The sequence below is a fragment of the Pecten maximus genome, chromosome 10 (assembly GCF_902652985.1).
Source record: "Pecten maximus chromosome 10, xPecMax1.1, whole genome shotgun sequence".
In the NCBI taxonomy this organism is placed as follows: domain Eukaryota; kingdom Metazoa; phylum Mollusca; class Bivalvia; order Pectinida; family Pectinidae; genus Pecten; species Pecten maximus.
Window position 1 is genome coordinate 17,715,108 of NC_047024.1, and position 26,832 is coordinate 17,741,939.

Genomic DNA, 26,832 nt, shown 5'->3' on the forward strand with positions numbered 1-26,832 from the left:
GGCATAATTCGGTTATTTTAATATTTGTTTTTATCCAAATGAAAATTTTTTATCCCAACATTTCTTTCTTTATACAAAATGCTTGATATAAAATATGAATTAATGTTGAAAATATCTTACAAATACGACCAAGAGAAATTAAATGGTGAAAAATAGCACAATATGAAAAGAAACATCATGGTGATTCGAACTCAGAACCTTCGGGTTTATGTTATCAGTTATTGTTATAAAAGTTCCAGTAAAGTCGAATTGAATTTAACATAGATGAATGTTTCAACTGTACAGGTGGTCATAGCATAGCACGACATGTGTTCTAGAGTTAGTTAAAAGTTGGAATTATAACGATTATCATTATACTCAGATAGGGGTTGATTGACAAGGATTAATGTCCTTGTTTGGTTATAGCCGATCCCAGGACACTCTCTCAGATACAGGTCAGAGTTCAGAAGCTTAACTAGAACGGAACTGTGTTCATGTGACAACCCAGGAAAACCAGGAAAACCACACTTGGTCTCGTTTGGAGACGTTAATCCCACTATTTAGCAGGCTAGATATATACGGCAAAACATTTGTGACAGCGTTGGTGTGCAGACCTAATGATTTAAAATACATTAATTTACTTATTTCGTTGAAGATCAGACAAAGGGTACATATATAATATCAAAATCTGTACATTTGAAAATTAGATTTCTGTGTCTATCTGCGTTCAGAAAGTTGTGTTTCATTATATTCAATAACATTCCTAAGCATACGTATAGTAACGTTCACCTAACGTTTGAAAGCAAACGATTTCCTTAAAAGTATTGATTCATTTCTGCATCTTACCAACTGTCATGTAGTGAGGAAAGTTCCAATAGTGAATTTTGTACTCTATGCGCATATATAACTCCGGACCTGTTCTTTTGGTTAATGTTTTATAATTCATTTAAGATTAACAGTAACAAATATGTAAATCAGACTTCACCCTGGTTTCCGGTTGTAAGTAGTCCTTTATAGGAATGGCACCAAAGGGAGGATGGTGGGCTAGATCAAATCCCAGAAAAAAAATTAATGTTACTATGCCAAAATTTTAAATCATATTTAAATGAGCAATTTAAATATGTAAATGAGATATTATCTCCAATATTCACTATATGTACGTTTAACAATAGATTATATAGGCGCTTATTTTACTCTTCTTGATTGAGAAATTATCAGATTATTTTTTCTACAAGTTTCATGCAATTTGTGCCGAAATACACAGACACATATTTGAGAAAAAAAAAAGTAAAAAAAAATCTCGTTGTGTATAATTGTTATAATGGAATGAGTTAAATTATAATTTTATGTTGTATTGTGTTTCGGCATATTATCGTGATAACATATCTTATATAAGATAATACATTTTAAGGGATAGGAGATCTAACAATGCTATATACTTTACATTCAGCACGTATCTGAATATAGCTGTTAGATTGTCTGACATTTGTAAAAGAGCTTTCAGATACCCCTTTTCCTCGTGGAATCAATTGAAATCTACTTTTACCCGAAGTGGTTTTATATGTACGTCTAACTGCAAAAAAGCAAATACGTGTAATTGAGACATATTAAAAAAGATAAGTTGTTTCGTATAAAAAAAATAATCTGAATTGCATAAAAAAAATCTGTATTGTAAAAGGGAAATGGTAGTAGAGATAAACAGAAGAAAATTAGGAGAATTTAGAAAATAATTTGCTCTATTTTGAAGATACAATACCAAATAGACTGATTGATCAAGACAAGAGAGGTGGAGGACGCCGAACCGGAACCAAGTTAATACTCATTTAGTAGATTAAAGTTACAAAAAAATAATATTGAATTATTCTATTTTTTCTTTTAATTTAAGTTTCCTATGTTTAGGTCTTAACGTTTTTGTATCAAAGCTCATTTTAAACTTATTGAAACACTTTCAAGTCTATATTAAGTTTTTAAATCTATATTAGTATATATATCTGGCATCTTTTTTATTTGACAACTAATTTTGAAATTATTTGGATTTATTTTCATTTTTCCCATATTTTGTGTAAACCGTTAAACATCAAAACTAAGTTTTGTGTGCTATTTAGTATTTGCTTCAACCTCTCATACAGTATATACATATATCTTGCAAATTTTGTATATAAAATGCATAAATTTGGCATTGATCTTTTATATCCTGAATGCTCTGAAATGTTAGCGTAAGCATTTTGCAATTCTGACAACCACCAGGGAGCTTTGTTACATCAGGTGTACCATTTTGACTTGTTTTTGAAGCTGATGGTTCCTGCTGGGCGAGCTGAAATTTTCAAAGAAACAGGTCTTCGGAGTTTTCTTTGTCCCACTTTAACCGACCGATTGCGTTCCCTGCCACGTAATGACTAGTTATATCAATTAGTGGTTTTGACTAGAACCATCACCTAGGGACAGCATTCATAGTTTGTGTATAGCTAAGCTCATATAGATAACAAGGTTTTTTCTTACTTTGTTTTGTTTGATTTTTGTTTTGTTTTTGTTTTTGTTTTTTTGTTTGTTTTGTTTTGTTTTTGTTTTTTGTTGAAAACTGATGTGTACGCAATTGCGTATTTGCGTATAGGCAGCTAAGCGCCTGAATACCACTGCATTTCAATCAGGAATATAATTTCATTAATGTGTCATTTGAAAAGATGCATCCACTTATTCAGCTTGCATACCGCTATATTGACCAATCACATGCTTCATCTTGACCAGTAACGCCACCTGTCGCGTCATTTCCGGGGACAAAAGAATATTATACAGCTATGCCGAAAAAATTGTTTCAGCGTTGGAACACAACTGTATTTGATACATATATCAATAGCATTCTAAGTACATTTTTTTTTTTTTTGTAAAAAACTACTTGGTGTACGTAAGTGTAGAAGTAACGACGTAGTTTATCTTGAAGTAGGTAGGTATCCATTAAGAGTGCTACGAAAAATTAGAATTATGAAATATTGGATGAAACTGAGAAACTCCCGAAATTATATTTCACAGTCTTGCTATGACGACATGTTAGAAAATAATGATAGATGGATGTTGAATATCAAGGAAGAATTATATAGAATAGGTTTCGGATATAAATGGGAATCACAAAAGGTTGACATTAATGATTTCCAAATGATAAAGGAAAGAAGTTTTGATTTATATGAAAGAGTGTGTAGAAAAAAAATATTGTCCTCTAAAGGAATTTTATATCAACATATGTACAACAGTTATAGTTTACAGAATTATCTGAAAAACCCCATATCAGATGAATACTTGAGAGAAATAACTAAAATTCGACTATCGTCACACACTCTAAATATTGAAAAGAGTAGATATCATATCATTGAGCGACACCAAAGAGTTTGTCATATATATGTGACATGAATGATATTGAAGACGAGTTCCATTTTGTATTAGTGTGGCTTTGTTTTGCAAATTTAAGAAATACATTCTCCACAAGTTATTTTGTAACAAATCCAAGTGTGTGTACAAATTAGTGGAATTACTTTATACAAATAGCCCTAAAGAATTGACAAGTTTTGGTAAATATATAAAGCTTAAATATATAAACCTTTGACCTTCCAGTTACGCTGATACTGATTACATACCATATAGATAATCACTTAATTAACCTGGCAGTTTTAAGTTTTATACAAAACATTTAAACGAATGCGGTTTAATGTATATGTATATATGGAATTCACAGTTTCAAGGCAATTTGAATCCTAAATGGGTAAAAGTTCAAGTAAAGCAAACGGAGGTTGGAGATGTCGTCCATTTTCCGCACCAGGATCTTGCTGGACTGGATATGCAGTATTTTTATAGAAAATCCTTCCGTTATTTGTAGGTATGATTATGCCTTGTTTAATATGGTGATAATTATGTCATGCTGCTTCTGTATGCTATGACTATATTGTCTGAGATATCAAATTATTTAGAAGGTTTTGGCGTCATTTATATTGTATATAGTACCTCTTGTTACACGAGTTGAAAATGATAAATCTTACAAAACGAACAGCGACTGTTTCACACTCTTATCCTTTCAGGACATCTCCAATGAATGAAAACACCTACTTAATAGGAATTCCAATGGCTGCCTTCATTCAATGGAGGATATGCAAATGTAGATTGCAGATGATACGGTGTACTAACACTGTGATAAAGTGTACTAATACTGCATCACAGTGTTAGTACACTGTATCACCTTTCATTTCCATCATGTCAAGCATAGGAAAGGCCAATTGGGGCTTAGGGGACCTTTGATTACACAGTGGTACATATTCGCACCTGTGCTTGAAAATAAAAGTGCAGTTGTTCTTGCAAAAACCTACACATTTATACCAAAGGAAATCGATTTTCCTATATGTACAAATATTTTCGGTATATTTCTATATCGCTGCAGCCGTTTCATGTTCAATAAATTTGTTTAAATACGTTTCAGAGTATTCTAAACATTCACATATTAATTTTGTCTCAAAAAATTAAAGTGAAGTACTGGGATAATTGAATTTTACTTCATTTCCTGACAAAAATGTAGGAGGTAACTCTTGTTTTGTCCCCTCAGGTAGACTAAGTACAGTTCACCCCTCCCCAGTACTGATACTAATCCCTACCCAAGTCAGTACCTCTATATACTAATCCCGACAATTATCTCCGCCGGACACTCCAACCGCCCCGGTAAACGGTGACGAACTACAGTCAGCACTCAATGTACTATTGATTATTTCTATTATTTTTACATTTCATTTGAATTTTCACGTTAACTGCAACTAGTCAAAAAAGAAAAACAGGGCATCATCTTAAAATCACCGAAACCATATTCAAAACAATACCTTGATGTACATCGTACAAACCCTTCACCGACACAATATCTCTCATTTTGCAGAATTATTCTTTGACAATTCCTATTGATATAAGTATCAGGCAGGTTTCCGATCAGGGAATATTATTGTTAATCTGTAACAGAATGTGGAAAACCGCTACTGTCTAAATTTTCTGTGACATTTGCAAGACATTCAACAGAGTGTCAACTCTGGCATAGGGCATTGGAAGTGAAAATGTCTATATTTGTATCCCATTGTCTTTGCTACCTCCCGTAGCTACGACTTTTTCAGAGCAAGTAAATTTATTCTCCCTAGTATAAAGTCTCTTGCCTTTCACCTAGGCGGCCGGGGTTCGATTCCCCGATCGGACGTGAAAAGGTATGGGGTCACCTGCCCGACCACGTGGGTTTTCCCCGGGTACTCCGGTTTCCTTCCACAGTAAGACCCCTTGTGCGCTTCCATCCGGGCCAACAAGCGTGATTAATATAAGGTAGTATAACTTGTTTCGCAATTGTTGTAAAATAAATAAAGTTTACAAAGTCTCTTAAAATTTTCTCTGTGTATGTCCCTTATAAGATAGTTACATCATTTTCTCTATACATGTATGTTCCTGTTATAAGATAGTTACATCATTGTATCTGTGTATGTACCTTATAAGATAGTTACATCATTGTATCTATGTACATTTGTATGTCCCTTATAAGATAGTTACATCATTGTATCTATGTACATTTGTATGTCCCTTATAAGATAGTTACATCATTTTCTCTGTGTATGTCCCTTATAAGATAGTTACATCATTGTATCTATGTATGTCCCTTATAAGATAGTTACATCATTTTCTCTGTGTATATCCCTGTTATAAGATAGTTACATCGTTGTATCTGTGTATGTCCCTTATAAGATAGTTACATCATTTCCCCCATAGATCTATGTCCCGTTATAAGATAGTTACATCATTTTCCCGTTATAAGATAGTTACATCATTTATATACTTTTACATCATACATACTTATGTTCAAAAATATGAGAAATGGAACGAAATATTTCAATCGTTATATATTTTACATTCCCTTTGTTTTCACAAAAAACTACTGCGCGCCACCGTCTTTTTATCCCTACCTCCCGAGTACAAAATGATGCCCCTCCGCGCAGAATCCATGAACCCAGAGACCTCTGCTAAATTGAGACGTCATTATCAACATCCGGAATCCCCGTTTTTAAAGGGATATCCCACAGGTATTGACTAGCGGGAAGTGTCGATCCTAGCACAGTGGAAAGCTTCTGTTATTCGAGGCTCGTCAATATCCTTCAGAATGTAATGTCTGCATGCGTAAATCAGTGCACAGCTTATATGGAATATTAACGTTAACGCAAAAATGGCTGACGGTAGGTTGCAATTATACGGTAGCAATGTTTTATCGCCTCGTGCTTGTTATTGAGACAACTCGGTACAGCATTACTTGTATTGAATCCGAGTCCGAGTTGTCTTTATTTTGATGAAGAAATAATAAGTTATATTTAGCCTACATAACGTTGCGATTTCTGATGTTATGCCACTGAATGGTCGACATCTACACTGGGATGTTGTAAAGATTTTACCCATATGGTATCTTAACATGTTATAGTTATAGACATTTATTAGTTAGTAATTTAGTTCATTTTGTACTGTCATTTCGTACCATAAGCAATATGGTCCATATTTGCAAGTTTGTACCAAAATAAATTTATCCGATTCCACGTTTTCACCATTTGGTACCGTAGCTAGAAACAAAACAATGTACCATATGTAACCATTTCGTATCATATACAGATACACATTATTAGATCCTTCCAATTGTGTACCATAAAAAGAAAAACAAATGTTGTTTTTTCAGTCTTCTGTTCAAACTTGAAAAGTTTACATTCCGAAACTATATAAAATACAGAAATGTTGATGTATATGACGTGTCAAACGTTGCAATATTCAATAATTGTAAATATATGTGCAACAATATTTATATATATGCAATAAAAAATATTTATGTGCAATAATTGTAAATATATGTGCAACAATATATATATGTATATGCAATAAAATCATCCTGGCGCTTTAACATGCAGTCAATTTTATTAGCTGGGAAGTTGCGGCGATGAAACGTTTGTAATGAATATTTGTGAAGGTGGAAGAGTGTATGAAGGTTAGAAATGACAAGTTGTATGTAGTGTCTTATAAATGCTGCAACTTCCCTCACTGCAGGGAAATGTGAAAGCGCCAGGATGATTTCCTCAATCAAAAAAGCTGTTACATCAACCTCACATGAGGTCACAGACGCTATATCCTACAATGCAAATATGGTAGGAAATGGTATTTGTAATGGTACAGACTAGATAGTAGAAAAAGGTTATATATGCACAAAATGACTGGTTATCCAGGCCATGTAAGTAAAATTGATAAATTCAATAAGTCCATGACAAATGTGTCACATTGTGTGTCATTAATGTGACTGAAAAATAACAGTTGTTTCTATTATAGATTTATATAAAATTTATAAATGAGAACTGACATGATATCCGACATATTGCCCCATGCGCAGTAAATGATCCCTTATGATGAATATAGGATGATGTCATTTGATCTTTCAGATGTCGGCCATGTTGATTCTCCGGAGCGTACCCGTAATCCGTCTCCGCCTCCAGAACTGCGCAGCAACACTGATCTGTTGGAGGCGGACTCCATCAGTAACACAACCTTTCAGTAAACACTGGCTTTTCTCTACACTCATGAAGCTTATAGAGGTAGGCAGTAGTGGTCAAGGCAGCTGAGGAATTATGGGATATACCCTATAGGGGAAAAGGCCAGAATTCCAAGGCCACAAGCCTCCTGGTAGGTCTAGGGTGACACCATAGTTGCGAACCAGGCGGGTGTTATTCCCCGCCAGCAGACAATTATTTACGGTTTTTCAAGCTAGGGTTCACCCTGGACCCAAAAATCATGGGCCATTTTGACAAGATTTCAGAAATCGTATGGGCCAAAACATAGAAAATTGAAGAAATTTGTAAGTTTTGGCGGGCCATTTTAGAATATATGGAGCAAATGGCCCCATGGCCCCCTCCAGAGTTATCCTTGCAAGCTAATTTTTTTGTCATATACCAGTCACAGCTAATTATAAGATGTACATATTAAATTTGAGGGTTTGGCATTGTTGTGACACCTAGTAAGTATTTCAGATTATAAGTAACATATATAGTTGATAAACAAGAGCTGTCAGAATACGACATAGCTGACCAAGTGGGTTGAAATGTAGAGATTTTTGGAAAGTAGGTCAAAGGTCACAGTCAGGGTCAGCAGGTCTGCTCATGTAGTTCCAATAAAAAAGTCTTGTCACAAGTTCAGTGCATACCTAACTTTCCAATCTTTTACAGGCCATTTGGTCTGGTGAAATAGAAATGTTTACCAGACCGGACAAAATTTTACAAGACCAAAAAATATCCAGAGATGAAAATTCAAATTTCACTTCTATAAGGTTTTGATTGAATGATGTTATATTCAGCAATGAACAATGCAATGAAATTTCCAAGTTTTAAATGGTATCCAAAGTTTTGTATAGGAAACATCAGAACTAAACACAGAAATTGAGATTGGCATTCTTTATTTCCAGGGCTTTTTTGTGCCCCGCTTTTTTCTCACGGTCCTGAATTGCCGAATTCTTCAAATTGGTAAACCCAGTCCAGAATGTATTTTGTCCTTTTAAGTGATTATGAATTGAGTTTGATTATATACCTTTAGTGATAGCAGTCTGATCGATGCATAGGACACATGTCATCACGGCACCCTCGAACCACAGCCATTCCTCACGCCCATCACACCCCTTACTTAGAAACTTTTGCTTTTCCTCGTACGGTTGTTTTGAGCGTGAATTGGAACTATCAGAACTTTTACCCTTTAAAACCTTGCCCGGCACTGCACGGGGAACGTATTTCAATGGCGGAAACATCGCCCGGAAGTTATGATAGAAACTATAATAAACGGCCCATATGAATTCCAGACCGAACATTCGGTGTGGCGAAAAAAAGAAATTTGGCTAGATTCAACTTGCGTGAGAAATCATGTTAAATGAAGAACATTTTTGCGATCAATAAACATTCTATATTGTTGACAGGAGGTAGAGAAAGATCCTGAGCAGGGAGATGAGGATGCAGAGTTTGGACTTGATGTGGATGAAGAACTACAGAATGAACTTTGCAAGCTTTGGGACATCTCCATGAATATGGTATTGAATAGCGATATTATATAGGGAAATAGCGATATTATATAGGGAAATAGCGATATTATATAGGGAAATCCAATTTTTGACTATCATTTGTTTGATTTCTATTGGAATTCATTCTAATTTTGTTTCATTATCAGCATTGGATGACAGCTTGATGTTATGCACATGTTAGACTGACCCTGGGGTTGATGGGCGGGGTCAGAAAGAGTCAAATTGGCTGAAATGTTTCAAAACCCATGTGACTGTTAATGCCCACAGCCTCTTGTGTTGTGGGCCTCTTGTTCATTTTCAGACTACAGTGCAGTGTTAAGAAGAACGATGCTCATACGTATATGTAATTCATATGTTTTTTTTTCTTTGTGTTTTGTAGGATGTTGCAAGGTTCTTGCAAGAATTCAAAGCCATAGATATACTGATCAGTGTCATTGGGAAGTCGAAGGCACCAAGAGTCACGGTAATGCATATACAAATGTATATTTATGACATTGAACTCAGAAATCTTTACCAATTTCAACAAAATTGTACCATTTGACATGCTGTTTTACTGTGAAGTACAATCTGTAAAGAAATTTGATTATATGATAAATGTACTTTGATTTTACAAGAAACAATGTACTAAGTCAATAAAAACAATGTAATTGTCCTTGATTACCTTATATTGTTGACAGTGATTTTCTTACCCTAATTATACAGGGGCCTGTACCTTTTCCCATTGGGAAAATATAGCCATATCTTTTTAATTTCGGCAAAAATGTACTTTCTTCCAAGCTCAAAAATAATCATCAAGTCAATGGTTTAATATTATTTTGAGTAAGCATAATATAGCTATGATCAATCAATTATAGCATTGGCTTGTGAAAACATTATGTGAAATGTTATATGATCAACATTTCTTCATATTTATTAACAAACGAGGGAAAATATGAACAAAAAATTGGGAAAATACAGCAAATATTCTTTAGGGGAAGGGGCCTGTATTCGGCCCCAAATCCATGCCAAAAAAATCACTGAGTTGATACTAGATATCATACTCACTTTTCACTTAGGACCAGGATTCAATTCCCAACTTAGACGTGAAAGTATATGAGGTCAGTTGGGTGTTCAGGTTACCTCCCCTGATCAATTCCCAACTTAGACGTGAAAGGGTACGAGGTCAATTCAGTGCTCGGGTTACCTCCCCTGTTCAGACTTTACCTGATGTATTGTTCTGGACCAGCATGAGTGATTATGTTTCCCTTTATTTTGGGACTGACTGGTTTAACTCGGTTTCTTATTATCATTATTCCTACTACTTATTCATTTTCTTATTTAGCCGCTACAGTTTTTGGAGTTTTTCTTAGAAACTACTTGAGGAGGATTCTAGTTGTTCATATGTAGTTTGTTGGTTTCCCATGATATCAAATGATTAAGAGGAAGAGGGGGGAAAGAAGAGAAAAATAGAGAAAAGATCGTTTGTCATTTGGCCAATAAAAATCCTTCAATGGGAGGGGGGAGGGGGGATGTAGGTGTCTATATGTAGTATGTAGGTTTCCCATGATATCAAATGATTAAGAGGAAGAGGGGGGAAAGAAGAGAAAAATAGAGAAAAGATTGTTTGTCATTTGGCCAATAAAAATCCTTCAATGGGAGATGTAGGTGTCCATATGTAGTATGTAGGTTTCCCATGATATCAAATGATTTAGAGGAAGAGAAAAGTAGAGAAAAGATTGTATGTCATAGGGCCAATAAAGATCTTTCAATGGTGGGTGCCAGAGGCTCTTCTTTATATATAGGATCTTGTGTGGATATATCTCCTCCCACATTTCTCAACTAGCTGATTCCTTTGAAACCTAATTGGTAGGCTTTATAATCCTGATATAAAGTTGTGTTTCCCTTAAAGGCATTTTGAATTGACTATTTTTCAGATGTTGTTGTGGGAATGTTGCCCTTTGTTTATTTCTAGGACTTGAATCTGGTCCGGAGGTCTCATACAGGGGGGGGGGGGGGGGGGGGGCGCGGTGGCCGAGTGGTTAAGGTGTCCCGACACTTTATATCACTAGCCCTCCACCTCTGGGTTGCGAGTTAGAAACCTACGTGGGGCAGTTGCCAGGTATTGACCGTAGGCCGGTGGTTTTTCTCCGAGTACTCCGGCTTTCCTCCACCTCCAAAACCTGACACGTCCTTAAATGACCCTAGCTGTTAATAGGACGTTAAACAAACCAAACCAAACCAAACTCCTAATACAACTGTTACTTTCATTGATTTGTGGCAGAATCACTTCCTTGCTTTTACATGCTGTCCTAAAATGACCGTAACTGTTGATAGGACGTTACACAAATACGAAAACTATAACTTTCTTTAACTTACAAATTCTGAGGCTGGGTTAATACGAAAACTAAAACTTTCTTTAACTTACAAATTCTGAGGCTGGGTCAATACGAAAACTATAACTTTCTTTAACTTACAAATTATGAGGCTGGGTTAAGGCTGCGGTTTGATGTTACAGGAAATATGTGTTGGTATCCTTGGCAACATGGCATGTGATGAAGAAATCAGCCAAGTGATGTCTGAAAATACACAGCTCATGTAAGTCCTACTTACGATATACATTGTAGTTGATGATGTAAATTTTGTCATCTTTATGAAAACTTTCATATTTTTATATCGTATTTAGCTTTTGTTTTTTCTAGTGACGAAAACTTGCAAATATGAGACTATAGTGGAACTTTTATGGACAGTGGTGTCAATGTTTCAATTTAAAGTTTTGTTTATTCATAAGCAAAACATGTCATTTCTGCTAAGGTTATTAGGTACAGTATTTATAACACAAGAAATCTGTTTCAATCTCATTTGTATAAGGTAAAATTGTTGTATCATGGGGGATTTTAAACCAAACAAAAATTAGTCTTATTTTAAAGACTTGGTTTTTCACAGCATACCATGTTCAGCATTCAAACTTAAATGATAATAATTCTTTTTTTTTTACCTTTCTCAGAAATTTGATACTCATGTTGTTTGAAAACAGAGATCCACCAACTTTAGTTGAGACAACTAGGTAAGTGGCATGATTAAACATTTTTCTGATGGTGAATGTGTTTGTCTTTATGTACACATTTCCTTCTATGTACACGATAATTTTGATCTTGAAGAAATAGGGTATGCATACCGTATTTGACCTAATAAGGGCGCCCCTGCCTTTTTTCCCCTAAGAGAAAAATCTTTGACTGAGTGTCAAAATGGTGTTCAAAAGTAATAACCCATGTGAAATGTTTTGCGACTTTATAGCTCTTCGTAGCACATTGTACAAAATACAACCGAAGGGCAAGATCGATCTGGTTTGATCCCCTCCTAAGACAGTTTGTATTATTATATTTCTTAGGAAGCTGTGATAATCAGATAGTTCTGTGTTGTCATGGTTATGTCAATATAAACAGGACAGTTTTCCTCAATTGCCCTAGATACTATAACATGTAACAGGCCTCCTTATGTTCAGTGATGTATCCACCAGCTACTACATGTACTACATGTAGACCTCTTCTAGAAATGACCCTCGATGTTTATAGGGAGATAAACCCAGCTAACAAAAAAAATTATACAGTAACATTAAGTGGAATTCTAGCATATATATCTGTATTTACATTGTACATATTTACTTATTATATATATATCTATGTATTTACATTATACTTATTTACTGGTTGTGATTTTTACAGACTGCTGTACACAAGTCTATCCAAGTCCTCCACAAGTGGTCCCTGGATTACAGCTGTTTCAGAGTCAGAGGAAATCCTCAACAATCTCATTTTTATCCTCAACAGCTCAACAAATTGTAAGTTTTAAGGTCTGGCACCAGTTGTTCAAGTTTCTTTACTCTTTTAGGCCATGGAGAATGTATTAGCATGAAAAATTGATCATTATTTGTTGGAGAATAGGGAAATTATCTGAAAGCATTTCATGATTTTTCATTTCAAGATACAAGTAATTGAAATAATTTTTCATATCTGATTAGTGCCAACATTAGTTAGGACTTCATATCAGAGATATGGTGCCCTATATTAGTCTGCCTGTCTACTGGTATATGTGTGTTTCAGATCAAGGTTAAATGTCAAATTCACTGGGTCAAAGGTCAACATAAAATTTTCAACATTCTTACTTATGAACACTTTATGACATTATGAAGCAGTGTTGGTTGAAATTAAAAAGAGACTCAACTGGCAAAAGGCCAAGGTCACTTGGTCAAAGGTCCAGGTCATTTTGGTCCGAATGTCAAGGTCATTTCAGTTCAATGGTCAAGGACAAAGTGAATCCCTAACTATGACCTTTGGTCTTAGTTTGGGAGATATTCAAGGTTTAAATCAGATAAATCAAAGTTAACAAATGAATGTTATAGTATTTTTATTTCCATAATACAAACAAGTATGGAGGTGGAAATTAACAAGAGTTACATCATGGTAAATGTATACAAATGTCTGACAGCTATTCTTTTGCTTGTGTAAATATTTCATCATTTATTTTTGTTGCGAAGAGAAGTTCTTTCGTGTTGTGCTTAGCCTTGACTTACAAGGATGATCTGTTGTTAATTTGTGCTATATTAAATAAATTTAGAATGACCTTTAGTGACCTTGACTTGTACAGGTGATCTGTTGTTGACTTATGCTATATAAACTATTAAATAAGCTTAGAACGACCTTTTGTGACCTTGACTTGTAACAGGTGACCTTCTGAAGAATGCCGGAGAGGTGATCGACATCCTGTTGGACCAAAGAGAAGACTTGTGTGATGCCTGGGCCACCTCTCAGTTTGTCACGGCGCTGATGGAGGCTATCAAACAGATAGGGTAAGGCATGAGGTCTCCCATGGGTTGTTACCTCCCTTGGATTAGTCTGACTGTAGGGGAAGACATGAGGTCTCCCATGGGTTATTACCTCCCTTGGATTAGTCTGGCTGTAGGGTAAGACATGAGGTCCCCCATGGGTTATTACCTCCCTTGGATTAGTCTGACTGTAGGGTAAGACATGAGGTCTCCCATGGGTTATTACCTCCCCTGGATTAGTCTGACTGTAGGGTAAGACATGAGGTCCCCCATGGGTTATTACCTCCCTTGGATTAGTCTGACTGTAGGATAAGACATGAGGTCTCCCATGGGTTATTACCTCCCTTGGATTAGTCTGGCTGTAGGGTAAGACATGAGGTCCCCCATGGGTTATTACCTCCCTTAGATTAGTCTGGCTGTAGGGTAAGACATGAGGTCGCCCATGGGTTATTACCTCCCTTGGATTAGTCTGACTGTAGTATACTAGGGTAAGACATGAGGTCGCCCATAGGTTCCTTGGATTAGTCTGACTGTAGTATACTAGGGTAAGACATGAGGTCGCCCATAGGTTATTACCTCCCTTGGATTAGTCTGGCTATAGGGGAAGACATGGAAACAAATGGCTAAAAACCTAAATATTACTCATTCTGAAGCATAACTCCAAAATTGTGTTAACCCTTTCACCCTTATACTTACTGACCATACTGGACTTCAAATGATGAATGCATGGCAGAATCCATTTAAGGTTCTTAGGGTTGAAAGGGTTGAGATAATTTCATGAAGCCTGGTATATACATTGTTCTAGGTGTTCCTTTTTTGGATTGAGTGGTTTGTACTTTTAATAATTGTCCTGTAACCATGGAAACATATTGTTAAATACACCTAAATATTACCGTTTCTGAAGCAGAAATGCAAAGCTGTTTATTATCACTTAATGTAACATGGATTGGTATAGTGGTCAAGCGATGACTTTTGCTATCAAGAGGTTTTCATTTCAGATAATATTTCTGTAACCACTGAAACAAATAGTCAATATATATTTTCTTGTATTACTTTATTTCTACATTTATGCTTTAAATACAAACAACCAAATTCATACATGTATGGGTAGTTTCAAAATCTATAGGAAGGCACCGGGGATATTGATAACTATATCTTATTTTTATGTTTTAACAAAGTGAAATTAAATGAATTTTTTTTTTTTTTGTCTTGATATTGTCAACTACTTTGATGTTCTCATGTTTGCTCCTGTATGCAGTATTTATTTGTTTAGAAGCCTGTGACCTCTGCACTGAGCCTTTCAATTCAGAATTCAAAAACTTATTCCCCAAACTCTAGATAATATCTGTGAAATGTTGACAGGTGTCACCACAGTGAAGCCCTGGAGATCTACTTCCACATATTCCAGATGTTTTCCACGATGGAGAAAGGAGTGGAGACTTTGGGTATGTAATAGCATCACACCTTTACGAACAGGAAGTAGATAAAACATCGGTGATCACGTGCTACAGTGGTAACACACATGTCTTTCATCCAGGCACTCCGGGATCAATTCCCCGATCGGATGTTAAAAGATATGGGGTCACCCAGCAGACCACATGGGTTCCACTGCATCCCCCTTGTTTTGAAATTTTTGAATAATAAATAAAATTTGCATTTTTTTTTTTGAGAAAGATCATTGATAGTATATCTATGTATCACATGTCCAGCCTCTAAATGATTCACTAGACTTTTTATTAGATAAATTTAGAAATAGCCTGCATACAATTTTTCATAATTCAGAATACATTACAGATAATAAAGCATAATAAAACAATGTACGGTATCTGTATTTGATACAGTTTTGATGTCCTATCTGGTCTAGTAACTTTGGGTGACTAACATTTTCCTTCAAAGTAAGTTAGATATTGTATGGCTGGACAACTTTGCCTTGTCCTGAGTCCAATTGTCTCCCTTTGTTACCAAAAGGTCAAACAACAAAGAGTTCTAACATTTATCTGGCAGGAGCTGTGGGCCTTTTTTGTTTGCTAGTACAGTCAAACCTGCCATAGCGACCACGTGAATTAATTAAGGAACTCCCTCTCATATGTGACCCTATCCCCCAAAGGTTATCTATGAACTAGTTACTTGAACCTGGATTAAGAGACCACCTGTCATATTTGACAATTTTATGACGTCCCTTGAAAGGTCAGGTATGACAGGTTTGACTATATTTGGCTAAAGAATCTTTTTTAAATTTAGCATTAGAAACAGGTCTAAACCATGCAACACTGAACTATAATAGATCACATGCATTGTAAAATTATACAAACCATCAGGATTTCTTTACTTTACAATATTTACCAAAAATTTAGATATAATTTGCATCGCAGTTCTTTAGAAGAATTGACAGAGATGTGTTATCATAGCTAAGAGTAAACAATAGTTACAGTCATTATTGATTAACCCGTTCAACCCTATGGAATTTTAGTGGACTCTGCCATTCATTAATCATTTGAAGTCCAATATGGTCAGTAGGGATGAAAGGGTTATAAGAATGAATAATTTTATTTCAGTGGCATGTAGCTCCGACCTTGAGGTGCCGCTGATGAAATACCTAGGTGTGCTTTGTGAGGACGAAATCGTCGGCCTAGATGGACGAGAAGCTTGCCTTGCCTCCACCCTCTCCGTACTCAACATTCTTTTCCTATCAGACAATTCTGTCCATGACAAGCTCACCTCAAGTAAGGCTGCTGACCTTCTCAAATTATTTCTTTTGTTGATAGCCAAAGGGTAAAGATGACCATCACAACGTCATACTGGGTGGATCAGATTTAATCATGTAGTTGACTAGTTTCGACACTTAGGCGTATCATCATCAGAACAAATTTAAAATGAAATACCAACACACTACATTTTGTATTCTTCAAATTTAATTATGCATGTATCTACAGTGGAACTTCGTTAACTCGAACTCGGATAACTCGAATACCCCGCTTAACTCGAAGTACCTCGCCGGTCCCGGCCGAATTCTCTCTTTATCTTAGTAAAAAAAACTCGGAAAATTCGAATTCGGATAACTCGAAAAACTCGGATAATACGAAGTAAAAATTTGGTCCTAACAATAAAAATCCTACTTGACATGTTCGAATAACTCGAAGTATAATTTTCGTCGATCGGTGGCAAACGCCGACATTTTTAGCTCACCTGGACCGAATGTTCCGGTGAGCTTATGTCATGGCGCAGCGTCCGTCGTCCGTCCGTCCGTCGTCCGTCAACATTTGCTTCAAATCGCTACTAGTCAAAAAGTTCTAATTGGATTTTGACCAAATTTGGCCAGAAACATCCTTGGCAGAAGGGGAACAGAATTTGCATAAATGGTGACTCTGACCCCCAAGGGGCCAAAGGGGCAGGGCCCAATAGGGGAAATAGAGGTAATTCCTTTAAATCGCTACTTGTCATAAAGTTATGAATGGATTTGAACCCAATTTGGTCAGAAACATCCTTGGGGGAAGGGGAACAGATTTTGCATAAATGGTGACTCTGACCCCTGAGGGGCCAAAGGGGCGAGGCCCAATAGGGGAAATAGAGGTAATTCCTTTAAATCGCTACTAGTCATAAAGTTATGAATGGATTTGAACCCAATTTAGTCAGAAACATCCTTGGGGGAAGGGGAACAGATTTTGCATAAATGGTGACTCTGACCCCGGAGGGGCCAAAGGGGCGGGCCCAATAGGGGAAATAGAGGTAATTCCTTTAAATCGCTACTAGTCATAAAGTTATGAATGGATTTGAACCCAATTTAGTCAGAAACATCCTTGGGGGAAGGGGAACAGATTTTGCATAAATGGTGGCTCTGACCCCGGAGGGGCCAAAGGGGCGGGGCCCAATAGGGGAAATAGAGGTAATTCCTTTAAATCGCTACTTGTCATAAATTTATGAATGGATTTGAACCCAATTTAGTCAGAAACATCCTTGGGGGAAGGGGAACAGAATTTGCATAAATGGTGGCTCTGACCCCAAAGGGGCCAAAGGGACGGGGCCCAATAGGGGAAATAGAGTTAATTCCTTTAAATCGCTACTTGTCATAAAGTTATGAATGGATTTGAACCCAATTTGGTCAGACACATCCTTGGGGGAAGGGGAACAGATTTTGCATAAATGGTGACTCTGACCCTCGAGGGGCCAAAGGGGCGGGGCCCAATAGGGGAAATAGAGGTAATTCCTTTAAATCACTACCAGTCATAAAGTTATGAATGGATTTGAACCCAATTTGGTCAGAAACATCCTTGGGGGAAGGGGAACAGATTTTGCATAAATGGTGGCTCTGACCCCGGAGGGGCCAAAGGGCGGGGCCCAATAGGGGAAATAGATGTAATTCCTTTAAATCGCTACTAGTCATAAAGTTATGAATGGATTTGAACCCAATTTGGTCAGAAACATCCTTGGGGGAAGGGGAACAGAATTTGCATAAATGGTGGCTCTGACCCCAAAGGGGCCAAAGGGACGGGGCCCAATAGGGGAAATAGAGTTAATTCCTTTAAATCGCTACTTGTCATAAAGTTATGAATGGATTTGAACCCAATTTGGTCAGACACATCCTTGGGGGAAGGGGAACAGATTTTGCATAAATGGTGACTCTGACCCTCGAGGGGCCAAAGGGGCGGGGCCCAATAGGGGAAATAGAGGTAATTCCTTTAAATCACTACCAGTCATAAAGTTATGAATGGATTTGAACCCAATTTGGTCAGAAACATCCTTGGGGGAAGGGGAACAGATTTTGCATAAATGGTGGCTCTGACCCCGGAGGGGCCAAAGGGCGGGGCCCAATAGGGGAAATAGATGTAATTCCTTTAAATCGCTACTAGTCATAAAGTTATGAATGGATTTGAACCCAATTTGGTCAGAAACATCCTTGGGGGAAGGGGAACAGATTTTGCATAAATGGTGACTCTGACACCTGAGGGGCCAAAGGGGCGGGGCCCAATAGGGGAAATAGAGGTAATTCCTTTAAATCGCTACTAGTTATTAAGTTATGAATGGATTTGAACCTAATTTGGTCAGAAACATCCTTGGGGGAAGGGGAACAGATTTTGTATAAATGGTGGCTCTGACCCCGGAGGGGCCAAAGGGGCGGGGCCCAATAGGGGAAATAGAGGTAATTCCTTTAAATCGCTACTTGTCATCAAGTTATGAATGGATTTGAACCCAATTTGGTCAGAAACATCCTTGGGGGAAGGGGAACAGATTTTGCATAAATGGTGGCTCTGACCCCGGAGGGGCCAAAGGGGCGGGCCCAATAGGGGAAATAGTGGTAATTCCTTTAAATCACTACTTGTCATCAAGTTATGAATGGATTTGAACCCAATTTAGTCAGAAACATCCTTGGGGGAAGGGGAACAGATTTTGCATAAATGGTGGCTCTGACCCCAAAGGGGCCAAAGGGACGGGGCCCAATAGGGGAAATAGAGGTAATTCCTTTAAATCACTACCAGTCATAAAGTTATGAATGGATTTTAACCCAATTTGGTCAGAAACATCCTTGGGGGAAGGGGAACAGATTTTGTATAAATGGTGGCTCTGACCCCGGAGGGGCCAAAGGGCGGGCCCAATAGGGGAAATAGAGGTAATTCCTTTAAATCGCTACTTAGTACTAGTCATATAGTTATGAATGGATTTGAACCCAATTTGGTCAGAAACATCCTTAGGGAAAGGGGAACAGATTTTGCATGAATGGTGACTCTGACCCCTGAGGGGCCAAAGGGGCGGGGCCCAATAGGGGAAATAGAGGTAATTCCTTTAAATCGCTACTAGTCATAAAGTTATGAATGGATTTGAACCCAATTTAGTCAGAAACATCCTTGGGTTAGTGGAACAGATTTTGCATAAATGGTGACTCTGACCCCAAAGGGGCCAAAGGGGCGGGGCCCAATAGGGGAAATAGAGGTAATTCCTTTAAATCGCTACTTGTCATAAAGTTATGAATGGATTTGAACCCAATTTAGTCAGAAACATCCTTGGGGGAAGGGGAACATATTTTGTATAAATGGTGGCTCTGACCCCAAAGGGGCCAAAGGGACGGGGCCCAATAGGGGAAATAGAGTTAATTCCTTTAAATCACTACTAGTCATAAAGTTATGAATGGATTTGAACCCAATTTGGTCAGACACATCCTTGGGGGAAGGGGAACAGATTTTGCATAAATGGTAGCTCTGACCCCGGAGGGGCCAAAGGGGCGGGGCCCAATAGGGGAAATAGAGGTAATTCCTTTAAATCGTTACTAGTTATTAAGTTATGAATGGATTTGAACCCAATTTGGTCAGAAACATCCTTGGGGGAAGGGGAGCAGATTTTACATAAATGGTGACTCTGACCCCAAAGGGGCCAAAGGGGCGGGGCCCAATAGGGGAAAAAGAGGTAATTCCTTTAAATCGCTACTAGTCATAAAGTGATGAATGCATGTTCTAAAAACAATTCTTGAGGTCTTTCAGACCTTAGAGAGTCTGGACTTCATTAATCTTTAAAGCAGTTCGGATTCCCACACTATAACCATATATAGCATTGTTTGAGATTTACAAATAAAACAAATTGAATATGAACAATATTTTGACATTTGGTCTAATCCAACCAGGTGAGCGATACAGGCCCCATGGGCCTCTTGTTTAAGAGCTAAATTCCGTTTGTAATACTGAACATATCGGCACTACTAACCTACATGCTATTATAAGTGTTTCATAAATTCATAAAAGAAATTGTCGGTTGAATCTTATAACAACAAGTCTTGGTGATAAAAAGTACTGCTTTACTTACATCAGGTAATTTCCCAAGGCTGTCGCCGATATCAGTACACACGATAGTCAACAACTCATCTACCCGTTCGCTCAAGCGGAACTAATCTCTGACACACCGGTAGATCTACCCAGCTGATGTTTTTACAGGTGTAGAAATGACACAGTCACCGGCGCCTATTAAATCTTTAAACTGCTGAAACAATAGCGTAATTACTGCCGAGGTGTTCAGAGTACAACTGTAACGGTCAGTGCTGTCTATTAAATCGGATAAAACGCCAACTCAGTTACAGTAACATTTTATACGCACATGCGCAGCCCAACTTCCGGTGCTAATACACATGGAAATGGCGTGGTTATCAAGAAAAAGTAAGTAGGCCGATCAAACAGTATTTTATATATGTCCAATAAAAGGTAATGGTTCTGTTACGTTTTGTATGCAATCTGTGTTAAACTTAAACGGTTATTTGTTTTGACATTAATAACTTGTTATTTTGTCGAATTTCGTTTTATCGTTTATCTTTTGCAAACATGACTTGCACATCAGATCGTTATTGAAGTGACTAAGTGAAAGAAACTTTATCGTGACTGTATATCGGCAAAACTACACCAAATTACAAGTGACATAACGAAACATTACATATATATTTACATGTATTGACCAGTCTTCACACTAAACTGATGAGCGACAGAGCGAAGTTATAATGATTATATAATGTTGACAAATATTGACCAAACTTTTCACCAAAAACGATAACTCGCTTAATTCGAACACTCGGATAACTCGAAGTTTTTTCGTGGTCCCGTCGACTTCGAGTTAACGAAGTTCCACTGTACTTTTATAAATACAAATGTAGGACGTTTAATTCTCTCGATAGACATTATATTCTATGGATTGTATGAAGCTATACAGTTTTATGTATTGGTAGTAATGCATGTGAGATCAGAATTTATTTTCCGTATTTTAAAGCGAGATACAGATCGTACAGACTATGTGTTACACATACGAAACATCTTGATATAATTTTCCAACTACCAGCTCTCACTGTTAGTTATTGCATGATGACGTCATTTTATTGTGTACTATGCATTAGTCTTTCATAAAACTTGTCACTAAGTAAGGCACCGCACTTTTAGAATAGGTCACCTGAGAGTCTCAAATGACCTATTCTAATCGCTTTTGTCTGACGTGGTGCATCTGTAAACAATTTACATTTTCACCTTCTCCAAAACCGCTGAACAAAATTAAATGAAATTTGGCAGGAAGCTTCTATGGCTAAAGGTCACCTACATTGTGAATTATATGGTCCCCACTCCCCAGAGGCCTGAGGGGCAGGGCCAAAAAGGTTCAAATTGACTAAAACTTCAAAAATCATTTTCTTTATTCTCAGATATGGTGGAATCAAACACTCAGATAGATTAAAGGGTCTTAAGGTGCTTTACCAAAATTACGAATTTTATGACCCCTGGGGAGGGGGTAAACTTTTTATATAGGGAAGTCACATTTTTGACTATTATTTGTTGAATTTCTATTGGAATTCACTCTCACTTAGTTAACATTATTAGCAAGGGATTATAGTTTGATGGTATTCACATGTTGGCCCTGACTGACCCCCAGGGGCTGATGGGCAGGGCAAAAAATGTCAAATTAGCTTAAATTTGAAAAACATCTTCTCAACCCCCAAATAAGGTAGAATCAAATACATATAATGTACTCTTTATAGATGAAAGCCTGGGTCTTATGTGTTTTACCAAAATTGAGAATTTCATGACCCTGGAGATCATTTAAATTCTTTTAATGAAAGCCAATTGTACATTTAAAAGATCAGTATTAATGTTTCTGTTTTTTCATTCCAGATGAAAATTTGATCAGAATATTCATAAAGATACTTGAACCATTGTCACCATTGGTACACATGTCAAGGTCATCTTCTTCCTCTGACGACTCTCAGGAAAGTTCTCAAGCAAGTTCATCCTCATCACAGACAGAAACAGGAGAAGATATCTCTCAAAGCGTACGCCAGAATGGTGAACACACCATGAGAGGTGGTGGGGATTCCAATAGTGACGTAGGGGGGTCCCAAGAAAGTGACCAGAATCCCCAATCTGCATCATACAGTGTCGAATCTGACACAAAGGACAGTGAGGCATTGACTACAAAACTTTCTGTGCTTTACAACATCATCAAGGGGTTCCTCTATGATCTGGTAGGTTTGAATTGATTCAGGTTAGGTTTTTTGCTCATTATAAGATACGTTCATTCATGTTGATATTAAAATCATTACGATCAGGTAGCTCATAATGTCCACGATTCAGTACTTTCAGAGTAAGATGTTGCGGAATTATTCATTTTATCCCCTAATTTCTGCCTTTGTTTTTAATATAAATAACATAAAAAAATAATGATATGAAGTTTCTTCTGTTACATAATAGTGAATCTATAGGATGGTCTTCATATCTGTCAAAATCTAAATTGCTTGCATTGTTTCAAAATTGACAAAGTATAATATTTTCTTGCAGTTAATTAATAAATGAAAATATTAAGGGCAGCTGATAATAGAAATTTGATGTGGCACATATGATATACAATCAAACCTGTCGTAGTGACCACCTGAATTAAACGACTCCCTTTTGTATGCGACCATATTTTTTCCTCCCAGCATTATTTACTATACTAATGACCTGAATTAAACGACCACCTGTCGGACACGACTAACGACCATCATTTCTGTGTCCTAAATACTGAATACTGTTTGAACTAACATGTCATTTAAGATGGACTGGTTTGGAAAGCTGTTGTAAGGTTGATTTTAAAAATGACAAATTTATCTCTTATTCTTTTCAGCTCTGCTCCCTGGCAGAACAAGAATATCATACAGTGGAGAAAACCTTGGTATATCTCAATTCCTCGTGTAGCAGAGTGCGACTTAAATATCTTATATTTATCGTGAAAGAGATGTCGGCCTCACCCGTGTGTGCTTTAGACTGGTTGACCGATGCGGCCAACATTCACAAGCAAGAGAGACTGACTCGTATTATTGACGATGTCTTATCTGGAAGAAACTTGAATAGAACTAGAAGTGATTCCTGTTCTGTTCAAGGATCATTGGGCCAGTAATAGTTCATAGTCATAATAAACAATGGGGGCCAAAATAAGGTAACAGTCATTACGGAAAAAACTTTGCTACACTTCGTTATGGATCAGGGATTTTCCTACAATAGAAACAGGGTCCGTTAAAAGGACTGATTCCCCTAAAAAAAAAAACTTGTGAAAATTCCCAGTTTGCAAATGAAAAATTCCCAATTTTGAAGTCGCTTTTGAATGATTATATAAGTAGGTTTTATCTACAAAGACCTATACTAATTTAAGGTACTTTTGAAAAATAAATAACAGCTGTTGATAACAAAATGAAATCAAAAATAATATAAAGCCAATATTCATCGAAGAAAAACTGAAATTTGTATGAATTTTTATGATGTTTTATTTTTCCCAATGTCACATTTTGTCGCTTAGAAATTCCAAATTCAATTGACCCTGGACCCAGTTGAAAAATTATAGGAAAATCCTTGTGGATGAAAGGCATTCAGGATGCATGAATGTTTTCAATTTCAGCAAATTTTTATTGACTTTCAATATGTCAAATGGATTGGACATCAGGTGAATCCTATCTAAGTCCTTTCCAAATGATTATACCATCAAAATATATATTTGCAAGTATTATTCCGCAGTGGCATCCACTGTTTCCAGTAAAGGGAGAAAACTCCGATTTTATTTTAGAATGTAAAAGAAATTCATAATATCAATTATCATCATACCATTGATGCAGACTTACTGATGAGCTGCCATGCGTGGATTCTGTGGAGAACAGATCATAAAGTCCCTGTGTGTAAACACATCGACCATGTACCCAACTGATATGCTTCTCCTTAAAACATTAGGTTTAAGAATATTTTTATAGAAAACTACCCTGTTCTTCTGTCTGTTGTGTCAATACTACTGAAGATATAGCTTAGGTGTTCGACATGTGTGACAAAACTTTTCTATTTGTACTACATTTGTGAACATTGACCTTGACCATGACCTTTGACCTACTTTTAAAACTAATTCTGGATTTCAACCCACTCAGCATGCCAGGTTGTTTTCAGACAACTCCTGTTAATTGTAAAATATTAATAAAAATTGGAGAGCACTCATTTTGATTGAAATTCCTGGCCCTATTTATATATCACAAACTGAAGGATTTGATTTTGTAATGCAGTTGGTCTAGTCAACTGAAATTGCTTGTGTTGAATTTCGCCCCATCATATCAACCAACACAATCATTCGTGTTGAATTTCACCCCATCTAATCGACCAACACTGTCAACACAATCATTCATATTAATATTGATTATGTTTTTCTTTTCTGTCACTATATGCACTAGATCATGGAACTTGTGCAAGTCTACTTGTAATATATGTCGTAAGATAGTTTGGTTGGATTTGAATGTATCATAAGTAAGAATTTGTCAATTATGTAAAAGATTCAACACACCAACCAACTAATTTTTACTATTGTATATATAATAGATATATTTGTATTTGGTGTGAAGTAAAAAAAAATCATACCACTAGCAGATTATCAATTGCAGCATGGAAAATGAAACAGGTGTTTCGACTGTTATAAATTGAATTATTTGTTGATGATGTATATGCTTTAATATGAAGACCTATATAGAGAAATTAAAAAAAAAGAAAGAAACAAAAAATATGTTTGTTTTATTTTTGTTAAAATTTATTGTAGCAATATGCAAGATAGTTTGGTCCAGAGTCTGGTTTCATCAACTTCAGTGCGCATTACAGAATTAAAGTGAAGTTCCTTAACTAGGAATTTCTGCAATATTGCTTTCATATGAACATTTTCAGTTAATTAATGAACATTGATGAAAATAGGGCCAGGCAGGTATGATGTTAGTTTGGTATCACAAATCATATGGTGGCCATTCAAATCAAATTTCACTGTGAGTGTAAACTTTATTTATTTTACAACAATTGCGAAACAAGTTATATCAACTTATATTAATCATACTAATTTTGGCCCGGATTGAAGCACACAAGGGGTCTTACTGTGGGAGGAAACTGGAGCACCAAGAGAAAACCCATGTGGTTTTGAAGGTGACCCCATACCTTTTCACGTACGATCGGGGAATCGAACCCCAGACGCCTGGGTGAAAGGCAAGACTAGTGTGTTACCACTGTGCCTCATGACCACCCAGATTTCACTGGTCAGTCTTTTTCATAGAAATACTAGCGACTATTTCTAAAGAAACTTTACAGACATGTTCAGTTTGGGGATAAGTCGGTTATGTTAAATATATAAGCCTGGTCAAGATAGAATATTCAAGATGGTCCCCTGTGTCCATTTTGAATTGCACACACAAGTATCTTAATGACACACATTACTATTTCTACGTGTTTCAAGTGTTTCAATTTCAATACAGACAAATAAGTTATAGAACACGTTTATATATACTTTCTTCATTAATGTAAACAATAATAAAAGATTTGAAAACTACGGAACAAATCAAACTAATAATTAATGTTATATAAAGGTGGGCTCCAAAATCTTGGCTGGGCCCGATTTGTTTATCCAACCGTGTTTGTAGCCTTTTTTAATCAAATATCAAGCTGATTATTTTGAAGATTATACCATTTTATTATTCCTTCAACTTTTAATTTTGTAAAAAAGGAACTATTTACAACTGCGTACTAATACAATGTATATGCCTAGGAGGAGGCTGAGATACATTGTAAGTTTCCTCACATGAGTACTCAGGCTTCCTCCGCCTCTGGGTTGCTAGTTCGAAAACTACGTGGGGCTGTTGCCAGGTACTGACAGTAGGCCGGTGGTTTTTCTCTGGGTACTCCGGCTTTCCTCCAAAACCAGGCACGTCCTTAAATGACCCTGCATGGTTGTTCATAGGACATTAAACAAAATAAACCAAACATCACATGAGTGAAGTCGACGTAGGCCAAGGAATCAATTATACGAAAAACCGTTTAAACTGAACACAAAAACACTAGCAGGTGGCCATATTGAATTTTGCTACTAGGTTTTCAATTACCGTTTCTTTTTAAAACTTCATTTGCAAATCGTAGGTTTTCCTTAATTGATGTCAAGTTATTTATGCTTGTATTTTTTGAAACTTGTCAAAACAATT

The 26,832-nt window shown here is 36.7% G+C and overlaps 1 protein-coding gene across 1 annotated transcript; it reads left to right on the forward strand.

Annotated features, from left to right (window-relative positions):
• The first annotated feature begins 6,051 nt into the window (after window positions 1-6,051).
• LOC117335409 (protein saal1-like) lies at window positions 6,052-25,380 on the forward strand. Its single transcript, XM_033895377.1, has 12 exons — window positions 6,052-6,209; window positions 7,446-7,598; window positions 8,963-9,073; window positions 9,444-9,527; window positions 11,559-11,638; window positions 12,048-12,107; window positions 12,766-12,881; window positions 13,766-13,889; window positions 15,228-15,310; window positions 16,421-16,588; window positions 22,490-22,839; window positions 23,478-25,380. The coding sequence occupies exons 1-12, from the start codon at window positions 6,150-6,152 to the stop codon at window positions 23,748-23,750; spliced, it is 1,662 nt and encodes a 553-aa protein (XP_033751268.1). The 5' UTR covers window positions 6,052-6,149; the 3' UTR covers window positions 23,751-25,380.
• Window positions 25,381-26,832: the final 1,452 nt, after the last annotated feature.

What these genes read in the sequence shown, in the direction of transcription:
- LOC117335409 (XM_033895377.1), top strand. Translation starts at nt 6,150, where the DNA reads ATGCGTAAATCAGTGCACAGCTTATATGGAATATTAACGTTAACGCAA. An exon ending in CGAAGGCACCAAGAGTCACG is followed by an intron (nt 9,528 to 11,558) that starts GTAATGCATATA and finishes TTGATGTTACAG; the next exon opens with GAAATATGTGTTGGTATCCT. An exon ending in AGGGGTTCCTCTATGATCTG is followed by an intron (nt 22,840 to 23,477) that starts GTAGGTTTGAAT and finishes TATTCTTTTCAG; the next exon opens with CTCTGCTCCCTGGCAGAACA.